Source organism: Erigeron canadensis, chromosome 4, assembly GCF_010389155.1.
Source record: "Erigeron canadensis isolate Cc75 chromosome 4, C_canadensis_v1, whole genome shotgun sequence".
Lineage (NCBI taxonomy): Eukaryota > Viridiplantae > Streptophyta > Magnoliopsida > Asterales > Asteraceae > Erigeron > Erigeron canadensis.
Genome location: NC_057764.1, coordinates 10,824,182 through 10,844,580, shown reverse-complemented (window position 1 = coordinate 10,844,580; position 20,399 = coordinate 10,824,182). Strand labels below are relative to the sequence as shown.

At 36.1% G+C, this 20,399-nt stretch overlaps 1 protein-coding gene across 1 annotated transcript; it reads left to right on the top strand.

Annotated features, from left to right (window-relative positions):
- The first annotated feature begins 291 nt into the window (after positions 1-291).
- LOC122596960 (formin-like protein 3) lies at positions 292-10,398 on the top strand. Its single transcript, XM_043769599.1, has 6 exons — positions 292-459; positions 3,246-4,077; positions 6,081-6,537; positions 7,071-7,273; positions 8,541-8,776; positions 9,523-10,398. The coding sequence occupies exons 1-6, from the start codon at positions 292-294 to the stop codon at positions 10,348-10,350; spliced, it is 2,724 nt and encodes a 907-aa protein (XP_043625534.1). The 3' UTR covers positions 10,351-10,398.
- Positions 10,399-20,399: the final 10,001 nt, after the last annotated feature.

Here is a 20,399-nt window from a genome sequence, read left to right as displayed (position 1 = left end):
TATCAAATTCATCTTCCCTTGCAAATAGATTTTATTTCAATTTGGCTCGGTTCCGGTACTCGATATGTTAAATTAAAAAAACAAAAGGAAATCTGAATATATTTATAGCCAGTTAGCCACAGGAGGAAACCAACAACACTGAAAAGAGCCTGAATTTTTGAAACCAACAACACGAAAAGAGCCTGAATTTTTGTATGTGTAGGAAGAATATGAGGTGGTGAAACAACATTGCTGAAATGATTAGTAGTGTAGAATTATGGATTCTAAAATTAGATTAAGAAGAAACAGGCGATGGATGCCACAAGGTTAAGAAGAGGTTATTTAGGTGTTTTTATAGCTTTCTTCCTTGTTTTATCCATGCCAGATATATGCCAAGCAAAATACCGAATCATTCCGGATGCAGCTTCTTCATATGGCAACGAGTTGCATTCCATGGATAATAATATAGATGAAACAACGGTAATGTATCATTCTCTGCAAGACAAATTTCATATATGTGTTTTAAGATTCATGCATTGAGGTTAGGAATTGAATCCATAAAAATTTATAGGTAAAAATGGGTAAATGGAGGAATTTTTCCTTGCTTGAGTTACCCGAGTATATCGAGCCATTTTTTACTCAGATATAACCAGGTTTTTTTTTTCTCGTGGAGGGTTCCAACCATTCGTCGGTAAAATCAACCTTATGATAGGATTTGAATTTGAGATCCCTTATAAAAAACAAGATTTAAATTTATCAATTGCTGATGCGTTGATATTTTATAGGGAGAGACATTATATACGTGTTATTTATTTTTTTAAGAGTTGGCTTTGTTTGACATTTTCTATGATAAGAATGAGATAGATGAGAGGATTAATGAAGAAGAGAGATAAGAGAAACGAGAAAAATATATATAATTTTTTTAATTCAAAAGCATAGTTTGAGAATACAAATTTAAAACAGGCACATTTGTGTCCAACAAATAAAAAAAAAGCACATTTTGGAAATTACTCATGATAAGACAGGGAGGAAGTTCAGGCCCTCTACCTAACTGCTATATATTCCATTGCTCTTTCTTAGACTTTTTCTTTGACCAACCTAAAATGTTTACCCTGTAAGATTTGATCATGAGTCTGTACGTTCTATGGCCACTCATTTTATAGTGAATAACTTATTCCTAAGGGCTTCGATGAGTATCCTTGATCAGACTTTGTACCATATGATGAAGTTCGATGTTAGGATGCTTGCAAGCAAAGACGGGGTCAAGAATTTATTTGTAAGGTGAAAAATTTAGAAATCATTTGTTATATTTATAGGAGTCGTTTTCAAGAATATAAATTAAAAAAAATTAGCCTTGGCTCTTGAAAAGAAAAATGAGCATCTAAAAATATTTCGTTCCTCAACACCATGTTTAGTCAAATAATCAAAGGCCGATGTTGAGAAGCCATATATAGTTTAGTTTAGATGAGTGTCAATTATGAGAGTTGTATTATATTAAATAGCATAAAATAATCTAATCGAAATCAATTATATATGAGCATGGTACTCGCGTAATGCCGCGACAGTAGTGGGAAAGACGATCTAGTTTATTAAGGATTTTGGATAGTTACGTAAAAAAATAAAAATAAAAAAAATGTACAAGGACAAATAAGATATTTCAAATACAGTAATATTTAATTTGGGTAGGGGGGGGGGGGGGGAGGAGAGATTTGCTTTATACCTAAGTTGGGTGGCATCCCTCTTAAATGTTAATTTTTTAACCCATAAAACCACGGAGACTAATTATTTAATTATTATATATTAAGTATTATAAAATTTAGGATGGCACTAGTATTTCACCCAACTTAGATGTGTGATAGTATCACCTTCATTTTTTCTTATATAAAGGTATATATATATATATATATTATATAGGGGTTAGGTATTGGAAAACAAGTATTAAAATAAAACAAATAAGACAAGATCTTGACCCTTAGATCATGGTTAAATTGATGCACGAATATTCATGAAGCAATTGATCCATGATGATTTTCATTATGCACGATGATCTTCTATGAAGAGAAACATATCGCTTTATTTGTTATACTTTGATACCTGTTTTATTTTACCTAAAACGGGGGATTGTAATATAAGGCTGTTAGGCATCTAAATTTAGGTGTGAATCACTAACATATTTATTTTTTAATCCATAAATTTCATGGTGGGCCAAACATTTATTTATTAAACAAAAATATAAAAAGATTAATATGTGAGGGGTTACACATTTAAGTTTAGGTGTCAGATAATCTTATTATATATATATATATATGGTAAATGTTCAGGAACCCTTAGTCCTGTAAAGAAATCGTTTCTTCTCAAGCTAGCGACCTTGAAACATGCATGGCGGTGAGACCCACTAAATCTTGTTTGGTTTAATATGCTTTTATTGGTATTCGAACCTGGATTGTTTTTCCACCTAGTCACTTTTAAGGGGGTAGGTAGCCATCGGGCAATAACCCATATGATTATAATAACATAATTTATCAAATATATGATATTTTATAAAATAATTAACTTATACATATAAATCCTATATGATTATTGTGATTATTATTATTAGTTAAATTTAAATTTTAATAAATATATATTATGATCATTTGATAAGAAAATAACTTCTCTAAATATAAATACTATCAATGAACTCCACATTTGCACACTTACCCAAACAAATAAACACTTTTTTCAACTTTTCAGATTATTTTTTTATATTAAAAATCAGAATAACACAAACTTTTTACTCTTATGATAGAATGATCTACCTCAACACTAATGCTTCAGGTATCAGTAATTTTTAAAAACTAATAATTTACACTAAATGTATTTTATGTTTATTTCTATTTTTCTTAGGGACAAAATAATACATATAAAAATTATAAAAAAAAAAAAATTCTGCCTTGTACCAAATTTAAAATGGTGGCAACTGACAACACTGCTGACAACACTGCCTCGTATATCCGTCCATGCTTGCAAGTTCCCACATAGGTCGTTCGACAACATGTTGAAGCTAAAGTTCGTTTAACGAGTGTAGATTAAGGATGAATTTGCTGAAATTAGAAAACATTGATACCATTAATGGTCCTAATTGCAAGTTGCAACAATGGTATTAGTAGATTTTACTTTTATTAGGACATAGGTTCAATCAACTCTTTTAGAGATATTAATGTCTATGTTTGTCGTTGCTCACCTTTTGGCTTAAATCCTACTAAATTGTAATGTAATATGTGCAGGGAGATCAGGTTTCAATATTTTGTAGGAAACAGCTTAAACAAATTAATTCAGCTATTCAGAATTTTATCTTTGATTCACCTCAAGTGAAAAACCATAACAAGGAATCTGACGTGGCAATGTTAAGAACGCTTGTACTCAAGGCCATCACGGGTACAAATTTTAAGCAATCTCTTCTAAATATCTTTAAATCATACAAATTTTTGTCTGATAATCCCATCAGAGAAAGATCAAGAGAAGTTCATGGTAGACCGAGTGGGAGAATCCTTAAACCAAGGCACCGGCGACGGAGGAGGAGGCGGCGGCGAAGGAGGCGCCACCCTCGTCAACGATGGTCCGTGCCATCACCAGCTCCATCCACTGAGTACCCCAGTGCTCCCATTCCAATATTTGCCCCCAATGGTGCCCCGTCTCCAACAGACAAGGTCCCTTCTCCAGCCCGAACTCCTTACGGATCCCCATCTCCCACCATGACGCCTGACAAGCCCATGTCTCCAACTCCGACCTCTTATGCGGATCTATCTCCAACACCGAATGTTGACCCTGACCCTGACCCTGATCCCGAACCTGACCCTGAACCTGAACCTGAGCTTTTGCCCGAACCTTCAACAAAACCTTCACCAAATGTGGAATCACAGGAAAAGACTAAAGTGGATCCTGATTCGCAGACAAAAGACAAAAACAAAGAGCGTAAACTGTTGATAATTGCCATAGCTTCAACTATAGTGGCAGCTCTGGCTATTTTCTTCTTGTTTTTGGTTTGCTTCTTTAGATTTAAAAGGAGAGGATGCGATTTAGATGATGGACAAAGGAAGAGGAAGCTATTTTCTACTGGTAAACTATTCACCTGCATACTCTAATTAAGCTATTTCGAAAGAGAAAATGGTAAAGGATTTTCTTAGTTTCTCATAAAAATGTTATCTTCCGGTGGCACTGTCGTTATATTTTGAGTACAGTTAACAATTCTCTTAGGTTATTTTATGCCTAAAGGCGTTTTGAGCTGCCACATCATATCCTTACACATCCTTATAAATCCTTAAAATCCTATAATTTTATCTCCAATCATACAAACATCCTTACATATCCTTTAACTGAACTAAAAAAAATAAAAATATAAGTAAGGGCACATAAGGGCATGCCCTTAGGTAAGGGCATGCATACAAAAATATTTAGTTTTGGACAAGTTTCAACCGCAAAGAATATTCAAGGCACCTAAAGCCACCTAAAAACATATCAACTAGAAACATTCGATAAATAAAATATGACCGACTGTCACCATCAAGACATATATGGCATATACCCTATAATATGACTTTTGTCAAGCTAAACCAGTTATAACCATAGTTGTTGACTCGTAACTTTTGACTCGACTCGAAAATATGATTTTTGACTCATGACTTGAAAATTGGACAATTTTATATACTACATAGTATTGTATAATTATATATATGTGATGTATTTATAAAAAAATATAAGTTAATTATCTTAATAAATTACCAAAATATTATATATTCGATACTTTTGAGTCATAAATTTACAGTTTATCTCCAAATTCATAATAAAATGATCAAAGTTACATATATGACATATAAAATAATGTAACCATAAATATGATATATAATATATAACTATATCGTCAAACTACAACAATCATAAGTTCGCGACTCGCATTGACTCGTTCCACATTCACACCGCGACTCGTAAGAGTCGGGAGTAAAAAGAGTCACTCAATGAGTCACCTCGTTTTTGATATACATTGACTCGACTCGTAAGAGTCTAACAACTATGGTTATAACATTGCAACAAACAATTCTGTGTTAAAACATATAAAACCCATAAATTCTAAAATAAAAAATTTTGTTTAGTTTTTTGAACTCGGGAGTATATTTAGTTATTAAAACACATTAAAACAAAACCATTTGTATATTGTGACCTTTATTAAAGAATGAAGACTGAGTTTAAGTTACAATATCTATATTACTATATAAAAATTATAAGACCATGTTAAGTTTATAAAAATGGAACATATGAATTGACTAAAATACCCTTAATGAATTACATTAACATCAACTCTTAATACTAAATTATACCATTAGTCAATTATATTATAAAGTATCTCTACTAACCCCCTTATTAAATCAAATACATTTATCTACACCAACTAATGCCGTCACCAAAACACCACCATCACCATCCGTCACCGCCATCACACACCGATATTGCCGGTTCGCTGCCGTATTATGCGGGTACCATGTTCATTCAATTTAAGGTGTTGGGTAAAACAAAAGGTGGGAGAAAATGGAGAGTCGGGTTGGATAATGGGAAAGCTTGATCCGAAATTTTTTTGTCAAATTTTGACTTTGTATATATAATCAGCATGTCGTGTTACAAAATTACAGTCTTTTATTATTAGTCTTATATATTAAACATATATGATGATCTAGGAGGTTTTATGCATGAAGAATACAACATAGGTTAGCTTCTACATGTTCGGTTAGTTTAACTGATTTTCTTATAATCTTGTTTTTCTGGTATGCATGTTTGACTTGTTTTTCTGGTATGTGAATGGACTGACCTCTTTAGGTAGTTAGGATTCTAATTTTTTTAGGCTCCGACAAAGGGGAAAAGCCAAAAACTTAGAGTTGGAGCAACTAGTAAGATATACGAACACTGATTATTGAAATAAAAGAAAATTACTCGCCGCTTCCTAACATATATATCAACCTTTTACCTGGTTTTTGATGATTTAAATCACAATAATCAGAACCAAATTGCACATGCATTCCCTTAATAAGATTCAAATAAAGTTAATTTCAATATCTCTAAATATTTTTCAGGTTCTTTACTAAGATCCAAGAAAGCTACAAGTGGGAAGGGTGGGATGCATAATGTATCAACCAAAAGTGCATCAACATCAGGATATCAAGTATCTGGAGATGGAACATTACCATTTTCACCGGGAAGAAGAGTTCCCCCATCATCATCATCATCACCACCCTTGCCACCGCCGCTGCCCCCGCCACCGCCTCCTCCACCACCACCACCACAAGCGATACCTGCACATCCTCCCCCTGAAGCACCCCCACCACCGCCAAAGCCTGATAACGTGCCTTATCCACCTAAGACAAAGCCACCTACTCCACCTGGTTTACATCGCCGACACTCTAGAGATGAAAATGAAAATGAAGATTCTGACGCCAATAAAACCAAGTTAAAGCCTTTCTTCTGGGACAAGGTGAATACTAGTCCTAACCGATCAATGGTTTGGCATGACATCAAAGCTGGATCATTCCAGTAAGTCTCTCAACCTTTACAAAAAGTTATCCAGAACTCTATAAAGGCTTGAACCTTTAAACATACTGTAATTTTTAATATTCTTGTAGCAACATATTGGTTAGTGATGTGGTTTATTGTGGTAATTTTTGTAAAAGTAATTGGATAATTTGCAACAAATAATCAAATAAGATATCACAAAAGGACAAACAATATAAATTTGGGATAAGTTGGAATGTAACAAATTTTGGATGAATGTTTATAGTGTTAAATAATTAAAGTTGTGTTCATACTTATTTTATGTAATAATCTTTAAATTATGTCTATTGTATGTATTCAGGCATACGTGACAACCATATAAGCTGCCACTCGTTAGTTTTTGATTGGTCGGATACATATCGATACATATAATAGACGGAATATAAAGATTATTACATATAATGAACACAACTTTAGTTATTTCACTATAGAGATTCGTCCAAAGTTTGTTACATTATAAGATACTAATCCTTATAAAATTTTGGCACCAATCAACGTACTTTTTGAATTAGCAGGTTCAATGAGGAGATGATGGAAAAGCTATTTGGTTATGGCTCAACTATTCAAAACAAGAATGATAATGGAAAAAACCCAGCAAATTTACAATTTCAACCCAAGTTGATTCAGATTATTGAGCCGAAGAAAGCACAAAATCTAGCGATTCTTCTTAAAGCATTAAATGTTACAACGGAAGAAGTGTCTGATGCACTCATGGAAGGTAACTCTCTCTCTCTCTCTCTCTCTCTCTCTCTTTCACACACACATACACACACCAATGAAATAATTTGCCAGTAAGATAAATACCGCATGTGTGGGTTCTGTCAAATTTTTCTACTTAATGGAGCAGCCAAGGTCTGTAAAATATATTAACATAAAATAAGTTGAGGCAAGTCTTCATCCAAGTTACGTATGAATGAAAGTAGTGGGATAACCTTATTATCTGTAACTGATCCAATTGGTAAAATTGAGTAAGAAAATTAATTTAGCAGATAAGTTGATAAGGTGGGGTCACCCAAAATGTACTTTTAATGCTAAATTCGAGGGTGTAAACATTCCTAGCTATTCAGGCTTGACCCGTTAACGCATTAATGCATTGATGCATAATCTTATCGAGGTTTCATGCATCTACTTACCATAATACTTCAAACTAGACTGCCAAGTAACAACTAACATGTCATTACAGTTGAAGGAATTTAGTTAAAAGTAAACAATTAAAGCTCGAGTTTAATAGTTGGGCTTGATTCATATATATTCTTACAAAAACCAAGGCTGGATTCAGAAACAATTAAAGCTCGAGTTTATAAGTTGGGCTTGATTCATATATATTCTTACAAAAACCAAGGGTGGATTCAGTATACAACTAGGTAAGAACTACCTTAGTTTTGAAAAAAAAAAAAAAAAATTAAAAACAATACTATAATTATGTTTCACAAAGTTATAGTTTACTCCTTTTACAACCTTTACAATGTCTTATTTGTCATATCTAACACACACGGTATCCAAACATTAATATTTGACTTGATTTTACATACTCTATCAGCTTCTTAACTTTTGTTATTGTTTGTATTTGTTTATTTTAAGTATGTGATCATTATTCTTTTAATTCGTTGGGCTCATTTTTTATTCTCAAGCCGATCAGTGTGGTTTCGTAAGTTTTTTACATTCTTGGGGACGAGACCTTGGGTAGCGCTAATGTATGCATTATTAACAATAGAAAAATTGCTCGGGTATGAAATTCATGTTTATATATTTGCATTTGTAACCTGATAAGTTGCTCTGACTCATTTCAAAAAAATTTCCGCCTCAACTAAGTCGTGAAGTCGAAAAGGACCTACGTAAGTTGGAAAGCTAGATCCATCACTGACAAAAACTTATTAATAAGAGTTTGTCAAATTAATTTAATGTTTAAAATAGTATAACTAATTTAATGTTTGTAATAATATAAGCTTAGGCAGAAGTTATTTTTGACGTGAATATTGTTTCAGGTATTGAGCTTCCTGTCGAATTCATTTCTTCCTTGTTGAAGATGGCACCCACACCAGATGAAGAACTAAAACTTCGATCATATAAAGGAGATGTTGCCCTTCTTGGCACTTCAGAACGATTTCTCAAAGTCTTGGTTGATATTCCATTTGCATTCAAACGTCTTGAAGCTTTGTTGTTTATGGGCTCACTTCATGAAGAATACTATACTGTTAAGGAATCCTTCTCGATTTTGGAGGTATATATAACTTCCAATTCCACTTTAGGGTTAAGTTGACGGTTTTATCACCTTGAAAATTCTTTACATGCAATTCGTACTCTAACTGTTTTAGTCTTATCCTGGAATTACTATTTAATCCTTTTGCGGTGTCAAGTATAGACTCGACCTATATTTTTGCCTAAGAGTCCATTTTGACTCTAGAGGTGGAACGCCATTGTATTCCAATATATCTAAACTTGTTCTCTTTTCTGTTTTTTTTTTTTTTTTTTTTTTTTTTTGAGTAAAAGGTTACCTTAACTTTTAATATCACCACAAATAGAAACAGACAACTTGGCTGAATACCAATTTGGCTTTGCAAAACGTTTACGCATCTAAACTTGTTCTTTAAAAGTATTTGGATTAAGTAGTTTGTCTAGTGTATCCAAGTGAATTTTCAGCTCTAAAATTTTAATTTATACCCTTCAGCAACCTCAAATTGCCTATTGTGCTATTTGGCTATACCATTTCAATCCTTTTTTATCTAACCCTTTCTTTGGCTTCATTTAAAGTTCACGCTCCACATCGTCGTATAAATACTTTTGGAAAGTCCTTTAGCTAATAAAAGAGATTATGTAAGCCATTTGGATTCATCATTGTAAATATTTGGAATCTCATTTTACATTTAGTTTTCCAACTATTGTTAGTTTATATGATACACGAACTCATACATAGAAACCTTTACATATTCTTTGTTGATTGATTGTACATATGTTTCAAAATCTCAGGTAGCTTGCACAACCTTAAGAAATAGTAGACTCTTAAAAAAACTTCTAGAAGCAGTTCTTAAAACCGGCAACCGTATGAATGTTGGCACTTATCGTGGTGGGGCACAAGCATTCAAACTCGACACACTTTTAAAACTTTCTGATGTCAAAGGCGCAGATGGTAAGACCACACTCTTATCTTTTGTGGTTCAAGAAATCATCCGTTTGGAAGGAAATAAAGCTGCCCGGAAAGCAAGGGCTGACCGAAGTTCTTCAGGAGATGTTTTAAAAGAACCAAGTAAAGAAGCTATTGAGAGCTACCGAAAACAAGGCCTGGAGGTTGTTTCCAACCTTTGTGAGGAGCTTGAGGATGTTAAAAAAGCTGCACTTGTTGATGGTGATACATTAACATCAACTGTTTTGAAACTAGGACATATGCTAAAAAGGACTAAAGATTTTTTAGACAATCAGATGAAAACTGTTGATGAAGATAAAGACAATGAGTTCAAGGCATTCCTCACGGAGTTTGTGGGTCGTGCAGAAACCGATATCAATTGGTTGTTGGAAGAGGAGAAAAGGGTGATGTACTTGATCAAGGATACCGGTGATTATTTCCACGGCAAGTCAAGAAAAGATGAGGGCTTACACCTGTTTATAGTTGTTCGTGATTTTTTGATACTTTTGGACAATGTATGTAATGAGATAAAAAGAACAACCGTGATAAAAGCAAAGAATAATTCGACCGAAGAATCATCGTGGCGGAGTGGTCTTCGTGATAAACTCTTTCCAGCTAACAAAGATAGCCAATCGGGTTATCCCAGCTCGGATGAAGAGAGTGATTCTCCCTAAGTTTTGAATAGGAATATAAGGAAGAACCAAATATGATTGCGAGAAAGTTGGGGTTCTTGTGTTGTAGATGAAAGGTTATACAATGTGTATACTAAATTTGAAATGACAAAATTATTCTTGTTTTGTGAACGGAGGCGGGAGACCACAAGAAATGTATTCAATTTAATTGTTAAATCACATTCATGTAACACTATAGAAAGTTTTTAAAGTAACTACTAAGTTAGGAATAAAAGAATGCTGAAAGTATCAAACTCTAGAAAAATAAACGGACTGTAAATAGTTAGGAATAAAAGAAGGGTTTACTATTTAGAAGTGTAACGAACTGTTACATTTTTCCTATTGAATGTAAATTACATTTGGTGCATTGTAGGAAAAAACTTTGTAAAACTGTTCAAATAATGTAACATTTTGACATGCACCAATCGAAAAATTACACGTGCTAACTCATATAATTTGCCACGTATACACTTTTACATTATTTGAACAGTTTTATAAAGTTTCTTCCTACAATGCACCGAATACACCAGATACTGTTGGGTGGTATTCATCAGATCAAAAAGTGATGCATGCATCTGGTGAAATCATCTCTCTCATCAAAAGAATTGAGCTCAAGTATACCAAGAAAGTGTGTCAGTTGTGAAGTGATAATGGTACAGAATTTTATAAATACAGAATTGGAATCATTATGCAATGACACTGGCATTTCTCAAAACTTCTCTTCAGCTCGTTCTCCAGAGCAAAATGGTGTGGTTGAAAGACAGAATCGCACATTGATTGAAGCTGCAATAAGTATGTTATCTGAATCAGGTCTTCCAACCAGTTTTTGGGCTGAAGCTGTGGCAACCGCCTGCCATACCCAGAATCGATCAGTTTATGTCAAGAGACATAGGAAGACTACCTATGAAGTCCTCGGGAATCGAAAACCAAATATTGGTTATTTCCATGTATTTGGTTGTCCAGTTTATATTCTTAATGATTCCAGTCAGTTGGGAAAGTTTGATGCAAAAGCTGACGAGGGTGTATTTGGGGGCTATTCAGACATAAGAAAGGCCTATAGAGTTATAATTATAGACTCCAAAAGGTACATGAGACAATTTATGTCACATTCGATGAATCAAATGAAGCAATCAATAAACGACCAAGCCTTGATTTATCTCCAGTTGTCCCAGTTGATTTTGGTGTATCTAATCAAGTTCATCAATTAGTTTCTACACCAATAGATGTTTCCAGTCACCAAGACTTGGAACCAGTTGCACAGAAGAAAAGCTCCAGTGACACTTCATTTTATCCCTCCATTAGTTTTAATTTACCACATAAACTGGTGATTGGATCAGATGTATGTGCCACAACAACATCAGAACCAGTCCAAACCTCTCCAGTTCTTCAAGATATACCTTTGTTTGAAGAAAATCATGTTAACACTCCAGTTGACACTGATGATGAAGTTGAAGTAGTTTGGGCTGATCCCCCTCCAGTTGTTATAACTGTTGAAGATCGTCAGGTGACTTACACTGATGTTGTACTATATCAACCTAGTCAATACACTAAATGGACTTCAGCTCATCCAATTGAGCAAATTATTGGAAATCCAGATAGTGGGGTTCAGACTAGAAGAGCCACAAGTGAACAATGCTTGAACGTTACCTTCTTATTACTTATTGAACCGAAGAAGATTGGCGAGGCTTTGGCAGATCCAAGCGGGGTTGAGGCTATGCAAGAAGAGCTCAACCAGTTCGAAAGGAACAATGTTTGGGAACTTGTTCCTTGTCCTCCAGGGTTAAAGAAAGAACCCATTGGTACGAGGCGGGTCTACCAAAACAAGATGGATGAAGATGGCAACGTTGTTAGAAACAAAGCTAGATTGGTTGCCAAGGGTTATTGATTTTGATGAAACTTTTGCTCCAGTTGCAAGACTTGAAGCCATTAGAATATTCTTGGCTTATGCAGTTCATTTGCAATTTAAAGTCTTCCAGATGAATGTCAAAAGTGCGTTCCTGAATGGAACATTGGAAGAAGAAGTGTATGTTAAGCAAACACCAAGTTTTCTTAATGAGAAGCATCCGCACTGGGTATACAGACTGAACAAAGCTTTGTATGGTCTTCTTCAAGCCCCAAAAGCCTGGTATGACACTTTAACTAAACATCTTCTTAAAAACGGTTTTGAAAGAGGTGCAATAGATAATACCTTGTTTATCTTAAAAGAAAAAGGTAATATCTTGCTGGTACAAATTTATGTTGATGATATTATATTTGGGTCAACTGATGATGTAATGTGTGAAAAGTTTTCTAAAATCATGTCAACTGAGTATGAAATGAGTTTAATGGGTGAATTAACATTTTTCTTAGGTTTACAAATTAAACAAACCATGGATGGCATTTTTATTAACCAAGAAAAATATGTCAGAGATTTGTTAAGAAAATACAAATTTGATTCAGTCCCATCAAAAAACACACCCATTGCAGCTCCTTTAAATTTGGATTCTGACCCAAATGGAAAACCAGTGGACCAAAAGGAATATCGTGGAATGGTTGGTTCACTGATGTATTTAACTGCAAGTCGACCAGATATAATGTTTGCTACATGTTTGTGTGCCAAATTTCAGGCTAACCCAAAAGAATCACATTTGCATGTTGTTAAGCGCATCTTTAGGTACCTGAAAGGGTGCCCTAGCCTTGGTCTTTGGTATTCCAAAGGCTCAGGGTTAGATCTAATGGGTTATTCAGATTCAGATCATGCAGGTTGTAAGATAGATAGAAAGTCAACAACTGGTGGCTGTCACTTCCTAGGGGGAAAGCTGGTGAGTTGGACCAGTAAGAAGCAGACTTCGGTCTCAATGTCAACTGCTAAGGCAGAGTACATTTCTGCGGCCAGTTGTTGTGCCCAGCTTCTTTGGATCAAAAACCAGTTACTTGATTATGGTATAAAATACACAAGAACCCAATCTTTTGTGACAACACTAGTGCAATTGCTATATCTCACAACCAGGTGATGCACTCAAAGACAAAGCATATTGATATCAGGTATTACTTCATTCGTGATCATGAAAAGAGACATTGAAATTCATTTCATCCCCACTGATAAACAGTTAGCTGATGTTTTTACGAAGCCTCTTGATGAGAAAACTTTTAAACATCTCATCAGTGAACTGGGTATGCTAAATCTTCATCTTCTTCTCGTTCTCGTGATGTTAACTTGCTCACAGTTGAGTATGTTCCATCTGGGAACATTCATCCAGCCTTGGGTTGCCCAAATCCAAAATTGATCAAATTGAAAGGTAACAGGGGTCCCTGCATACCCTGATCAAATGGAATGGATTGAGGGTAGATTTCGCGAACATATTGTTCAGAAGCCTTGTCTTCAAGTTGAAAGGTAACAGGGGTCCCTGCATACCCTTCTCGCGATTTCTATCTCTATGTTTTAAGTTGATTCTGGGCAGAGAAGAATACAAAAATACACAATCTTTATACTCTGTGCCAGAATTGTTGAGGAATCTGGACAACCTTGTGTCCACAACTGATGAGGTCCAGATTCCTCCGAGAATGTTGCTGGCATTCTCTAAAACTGATGCACCACCACCAGGTGAGTTAGAAAGACAACTGGGCGGGCTTCTAAATAATGAGGGACCCGCTAGTTCGTCCAGGTATTGTGACTGTTGCAGAATCTGGAGATCTCCTAACAGGTATCCAGGTTGTTCCAAAGGCAAGAAGGTCTATCAAAAGTAGAAGGAACAGATCAGAACTTGCTACATCTGGCCAGTCACAGCCAGTGATCGTGGTTCTAGAATCTGAAGCCCATGATATTGCAACTGAGAAAAGAGCAGTTGTAGTTGAGGCTCCAGTGACCTCTTTCCAGGGAGAAGATGCTTCAGCAATGGATCCTAGAACTGATGAAACCATTGAGGAAACTCAACCTGGTCATCAGGAGTCTGAATAACTTGTTCAGCCACCCCCAACATTTATGGATCTAGGCATAAATGAGGGTGAGTTTCAGCTTGAGTCTTCGGATTCATTTGAGACTGAATCTGACCAGGAGATGGCTGATGCAACTGTACTTAATCAGCTCCCTTCTCTCCTTAGTCAGCCCCAAGAACCATAAGTTTCAGTTTCACCAAATTACTCATCTCTACAAGAAATTCCACCACATGCTTCCAGATCTCTATTTAACTCACTCTTTGTGCCTAGAAATAGGCACATACTTACACCACCGTCGCCAACGTTCACACCTGAGCATTCTCAGCATGAACGTCAACTTGAGTATCTTCCCCTTCTTTCTTCAACAACTCGTCTTCCATCAACTGGTGCTACTACAACTGGAGAACCAACAATTGTTTTACCTCCTCCAGTTGTACCTATAGCCTTTAGAGCTGGTCTAGTGACACCTTCCCCTCCGTCACTGGATAGCCAGTTTGTGTCTTTCCAAACCGATCTCTCAAACCTTCTTACGAGGGTGGAGGAGATTCAAAAGACACTTGATAAAAATACCAAGTCCCTCTCCAAATACAACAAGGAACATCTGACAAATATTAAGGTTGTAGATTTGGGGATTAACAAGTTTACAGAAAATAAGGACTTGGTATTCAAGAAGCTCAATGAGTTAGTCAATTCCTCTAATCAACTGGCAACATCTTTAAGGGAGGCTTTTGCACTTACTTAAACTGGAGTCACATCTTCGATTACCAACCTACTGAATACAATTGTCAGATCTTCAGAGGTTGACTTGAAGGAACTCGAAAGACAGGTGAAGGTGCTATTTTAAAAACCTGGCCTTGATATGACTGAGCTTGGTAACCAGTTGGCCTCTTCAATTGGTCAAAAGATTGAAGACACCTTGGCTGCTAGAGAACAAGTATTTTTGGAAAAGGTGATGTTTGAGATCACCAAGACTGCAGCACCCCAGGTCGATCTCACTCCCATTACATCTGAGATCGATCGGTTGACGTGCAGTCTAGACATTCTGGCCAACAAGGTAGTTGATCACTCTACTTCAATAACAAATCTGATAACTGAAGTTGGTAAGGAAAAAGAGAAGGAGATTGTACGAGAAGCTGTTGCAATTGGGCTCTCTCCAGATGATTTAAATATACTTCAAGCAATTCAAAAAAGTCAAGACATCACTTGTGGAAATGTCATGACTCAATCTCAGGAAATTAATCATCTATGGAGGACAGTTCGCATTATATGTGGAGTCTTCAAGGAGTGCAAGAACATGGAATCATGGCAACCTCTAGGTCGCTTGCCCACCAGTCATGCTGATTTTGAAGCAATAAGGCAAGGACTAGATGCTGCCAAGGGGGAAAGATCTGTTCGTATCCCTCGCACTCTTGTTGAAGCTTCAGGTTCAGGAAAGGAGATTGGGGTTAGGACTGGGACTAGTACTGATGCTAGTCAGATGGTCGTTGCTGCCAGTATTGATGCTGGTGAGCAGGATATTGAAAACTTTGATGATGTGGTTGATAAGGGAAATGTGGACAAGGGAAAGGCCATTGCAACTGATGATTCTGAGAAGCTGGTCACTGATGCACCTATGTTGGAAACTGGAAATGTTGACCAATTGCCTCCAGTTACTGAAAGCGATAGTCAGAAATTAGCAAGGATTGGGTATCTGGTCAAGGAGAGGAAGAAACAATTGAAGGTAAATCACTTTGAATAAAGGAAAACTCTTCCACTCATCCTTGTTGATGTAACTGATGCACAACTCCTTGGCTTGAAACTGTTGGAGTACAAGAAAAAAAAGAGAAGATCCAAGAATTGTCAATGCCCTGAAGGAAATGTTGGAAGTAGAACTGGACAAACACTACCAAGACGATGAAGTTGGTCTTGATGCCAAGTGTTTGAATGTATCAGTGGAGAAGGCAAAAGAGATAAGGTTAAAAGGGATTCTCAAACGTATTGAACAAGTGAAGAAAGTTGTCAAATTAGTATTAACTCCACCCAAGTCCAAGGGAAGAAAACAAAAAGTTTTGTCAAGGGATGCAAACCTGAGGACTTGGGTAGAACCATCTGAACCCACAAATCGATGACATTCGAGCTGCTACTCACAAACTGAGCACGAGCAAGATCAAACTGACCAATGAATCAGAGGCTCGCACATACTTATCTGATGTACAGCGTCGAAGGCACAATAAAGGTAAGATCACTGATGTGAAGGTTTCGATCAAACCTGGTGCCAAACATTTTGTGGTTGAGATTCAATACTTTGGTGGAACCAAAAGAATAACTGAGAACCCTGATGCCTATCAGTATGGTCATTCAGAGCATGTGGAGATGCTGAATATGTTGGAGAATAGGCAACACAAGAGCAAGGCAGAAAAAGGCTGGGAGTATGTATTGCAAAACCTGATCAAGTTCAAAGATAATATTGAAGAAAGATTGGGCTTCGATCTGGAAGACAAACAACCAATTTCATCTGTTGCCAAGAGAAGGAAAACTGGCGAAGGGCCATCTACATAAGTTTTCCTTCTATCTATCTGCTTGTAATTTTATTTACTTTCTTGTAACTTCATTGTAAAATTATGTATATACAAGTTGCTAGATTGTAATCCACAAGTTAGATAACTGATAAGATCTACAAACAGTTAAAATTGAACGCAAGGCATTTGATGATCTATAAAAATGCCTTGGAAAATTAATAGGTTTTATCAAACACAAGTATTTCAAACTTACACTTGTATAGAAACAAGTTTGAAAATACTTGGCAATATTTCAGGACAATTAGGGGGAATTTGTTAGGTCCAATTTTGCTAAAAACTGGATCTCTCCAGTTGCATCTGGAGAGCATGAAGAATTGTCCGAAATATTCGAAGTCCAGTTGCTATGTACAGTTTATGCAACTGACGACTTCCTCTAGTTGAGATCTGAAGAACAACAATCTGAAGACATTCCATTTGAAGTCTAAGACAACAAGTTGAAGAAAAAAAAAGGCAATGGCAGCGAAGCCCCGTTGACTTTCTACCAGATTAATCAACTGGAGATCCTTCACTGTAAATGCCTTTACAAAGCTTTACACTGATTACGAGGATGACCTTTTACACTACATCCTTTTACCCGAATAATAATCTTGTCTGTGGATAAAAGTGCAAAGATGTAGAGTGGTTGAATAAAGTAACCTTTTGTCTTACTTTATTTAGCAGATACACAAAGAATTATTTACTAATACTTTTGTGTGCTGTCAAACATATTTGTACGTCGAAGTTGAGATCCCAATGCTCAACCTTCGACTATAAATAGAGGTCATTGCCCAAGCATTTCAACAACTTTGCAAACACATATATTCTGCAACATTGTTGGTGAACTTGTGCAATATTCTCTCAATTGCAAAAAGGAACATTTCACAACTCTAAGTGTTTCGATTGTTAAGAGAATTTCCAAGTATAGATCAATTGTATTTAATAGGTTGTTAGGATATTTACATTCATGTATCATCTTGGTTCCGCAACAACCTTGTATTTTATTTAACAATTTATAAATAAATTACACTTGAAAAATTACATATTGTCTCACCAATTTACTTTACTTGTACTTTACATTTTTGCATTGTATTTACTTATTCGACTTGTCACCTTAATAAGTATAACTCCAGTTAACCTGGTATACTGTTCACGTCCAGATTAAGTGAAAGTGTTACAAAGTACACTCACCATTGACATAGAGGTGTCTTCAGCACTCATCTATTCGTAGTTGGGACTTACAGACCCACTGTGTGACCTTCTAGGACAGCTTGGAAATCCTGCCTTAGCTAACATTATGCCAGCTTTAGCCGCAGGCAACAGTTCTCACAATGAGACTGAGAGACAGTATGAACGCTAAGGTGACACCGCTGTTTCTCGGGATTAAACTGAGACTGTATTAACGGGCATTCTCAGTGACCCCGGTCTTGTTAGAGGTGTTACCCAACAAAAGGTCCCGGACAGTGATTTATCACAGTCTAGGATACCCTTGATTCTGGTTGTGAAGCCATTGAATCCCCAACTGCTGGTGAGGGTTTATCCCAAGGATCTACAGGAAATCCTGAAACAGCTTACAACAACACCCCAACAAACTTCATCTACCTCAACACAAAAGACAAAGAAAATACATTCAAACATTTACTACATATCTTGAGGGATGAAGGTGACAACATAAATCTGATTGATAAGGGGTGTTGAATGCTCTGGAGTTGAGAGAAAGAGATATGGAGCATGCAAGTCAAGTTGAAGCTTTCAAGGAGCAAGTACTATCTCAGAAAGCCGAGTATGATGCCAAACTTGTTGTTTTTGAGCTAAGGTTAATTGCTCTGGAGTCTTGGTGATCGGCCTCGGTTTCTTCCAGACGGGATAATCTTGATTCCGATGATCACCCTGAGGGGGAGAACCAAGGAAATGGTCAAACGAATGCAGATACGGCAAGAGATGAAGAAACAAACGTAGATGTGGAGATGGGGGAAAGGGTTGAAGGTGGAAATGTTGATATTGTTGAGGATGAACAAGTTGAGATTGATAGATTAGCCGAGTGTAGGGCTAGATCAGACGAAATGTGGAAAGGATTGGGTTTGAATGTGGAGGAGATTGAAAATGTTGAACAAAGGGAGGAAATAAGGAAAAGGTTGGAAGAAGTGTTTGGTATGGGAGAGATAGAAGGAGATGAGGAAGATAATGAGTTTGTTGATGAAGACGTAGTTGATGAGGCTATAATAGAATTTGCTGAAGGAGAGGCTGACGCAGAAGCTATTAAAGACAACATTGTGTTGAATGTTCCGGAATTTAAGGAGACTCAGAAATCAACTGAAGAACCAGTGTTTGAAGAATTTGCTGATCTTGATTATTTTAGCACTGGTAATTCAAGAAGGAATGAAGCTGAAGAGTCTACAATTCCAACTGTGTCTACTCCTAAGCAATACTCTTTGAACGATTTTAAAGGGTTTGATGAGCTAAGAAAAACTCCAGATGTTGTCTCTCATGATTTCAAGAAGTCTACATTTAAAGAAGTGTTAACAGAAGCCATCATTTCTGAAGAAGAACCACTTCCTGACTACTTCCTACAGAACTTACAGAAAAACAATGGAACTTTGTAAATAGGGAGTACTTCCTCTGAGATCAAGCTAGAATGGTTGAGCTTGATATTAAGCCAAAGCAAGTTGCAATCAAATCAAGATTCTTGGAAGAAAGAGCATTTCCAATCTTCTGCGGAGCCACTAAAGTTGTCAAAGTAGGAAGACCAGAATTTGCTGCTATGTCTTGATTTATCGATTCAATGAAGCTCATTTCAAACTGTTGCCGGTTGATGACTTGATTTTCCTCTACAACCACTACGTGAATGTTATTCAAAGATATCATGAAGATCTAATTGCCTTTGATGCAGTGAAGAGGCACATGTCTAGCGTCATTCAACATGCATCATTGGAAGATTTTCAGATTGGATTTAAGTTGTTTAAGAGGAAGAATAATGTCCCGTATCCAGATCAAAGTGTTTACACAGAAGACATAGAAAGTTTGAATATTGGTCATGTTCTCGAAAAACCAACACTTGGTGTAGTATTTCTTAACAGCAGGAAGAAGAAGATTTTTCTTAAAACGTGTGACCTTACTTCTTACTCTGATGGAACTCTTGAATTCTGTAAGAATGTGTTGTTTTGCTTATCCGAAAATGAAGAGTCAGATCAGAAGAAAGATCTACTCGATAAAGTAATCAGCATGATTGATAAAAGGCTGGGTTTCAGAGAGAGTATTAGAATGTTAAGGGAAGCGAAGAATGTTAAGAAATCCAAGTAAATCGAGAGGAGAAGAGGAGGATGCTGGATCAAGTATGAACCTAGTAATGTTTTGGGACCACACAACATTCCTCCTAGAAACTAAGAAGCAAACATGGTGGTCCCCGAAGATAAACCTAAAGGTGAAAACTGGTTCTGGCATCCACATGAGAAAAGACCAAGGAATTGAGTTTAAAGACTTTTGAATCTGGGATACATTTTTGACAAATAACTACTAAGGGGGAGATTGTTAGAAATATAATTTCTAGTAGTTGATTTGTATGTTTATAATGTTTTGTACTTATTTGTAATTCTCTTAAGTATG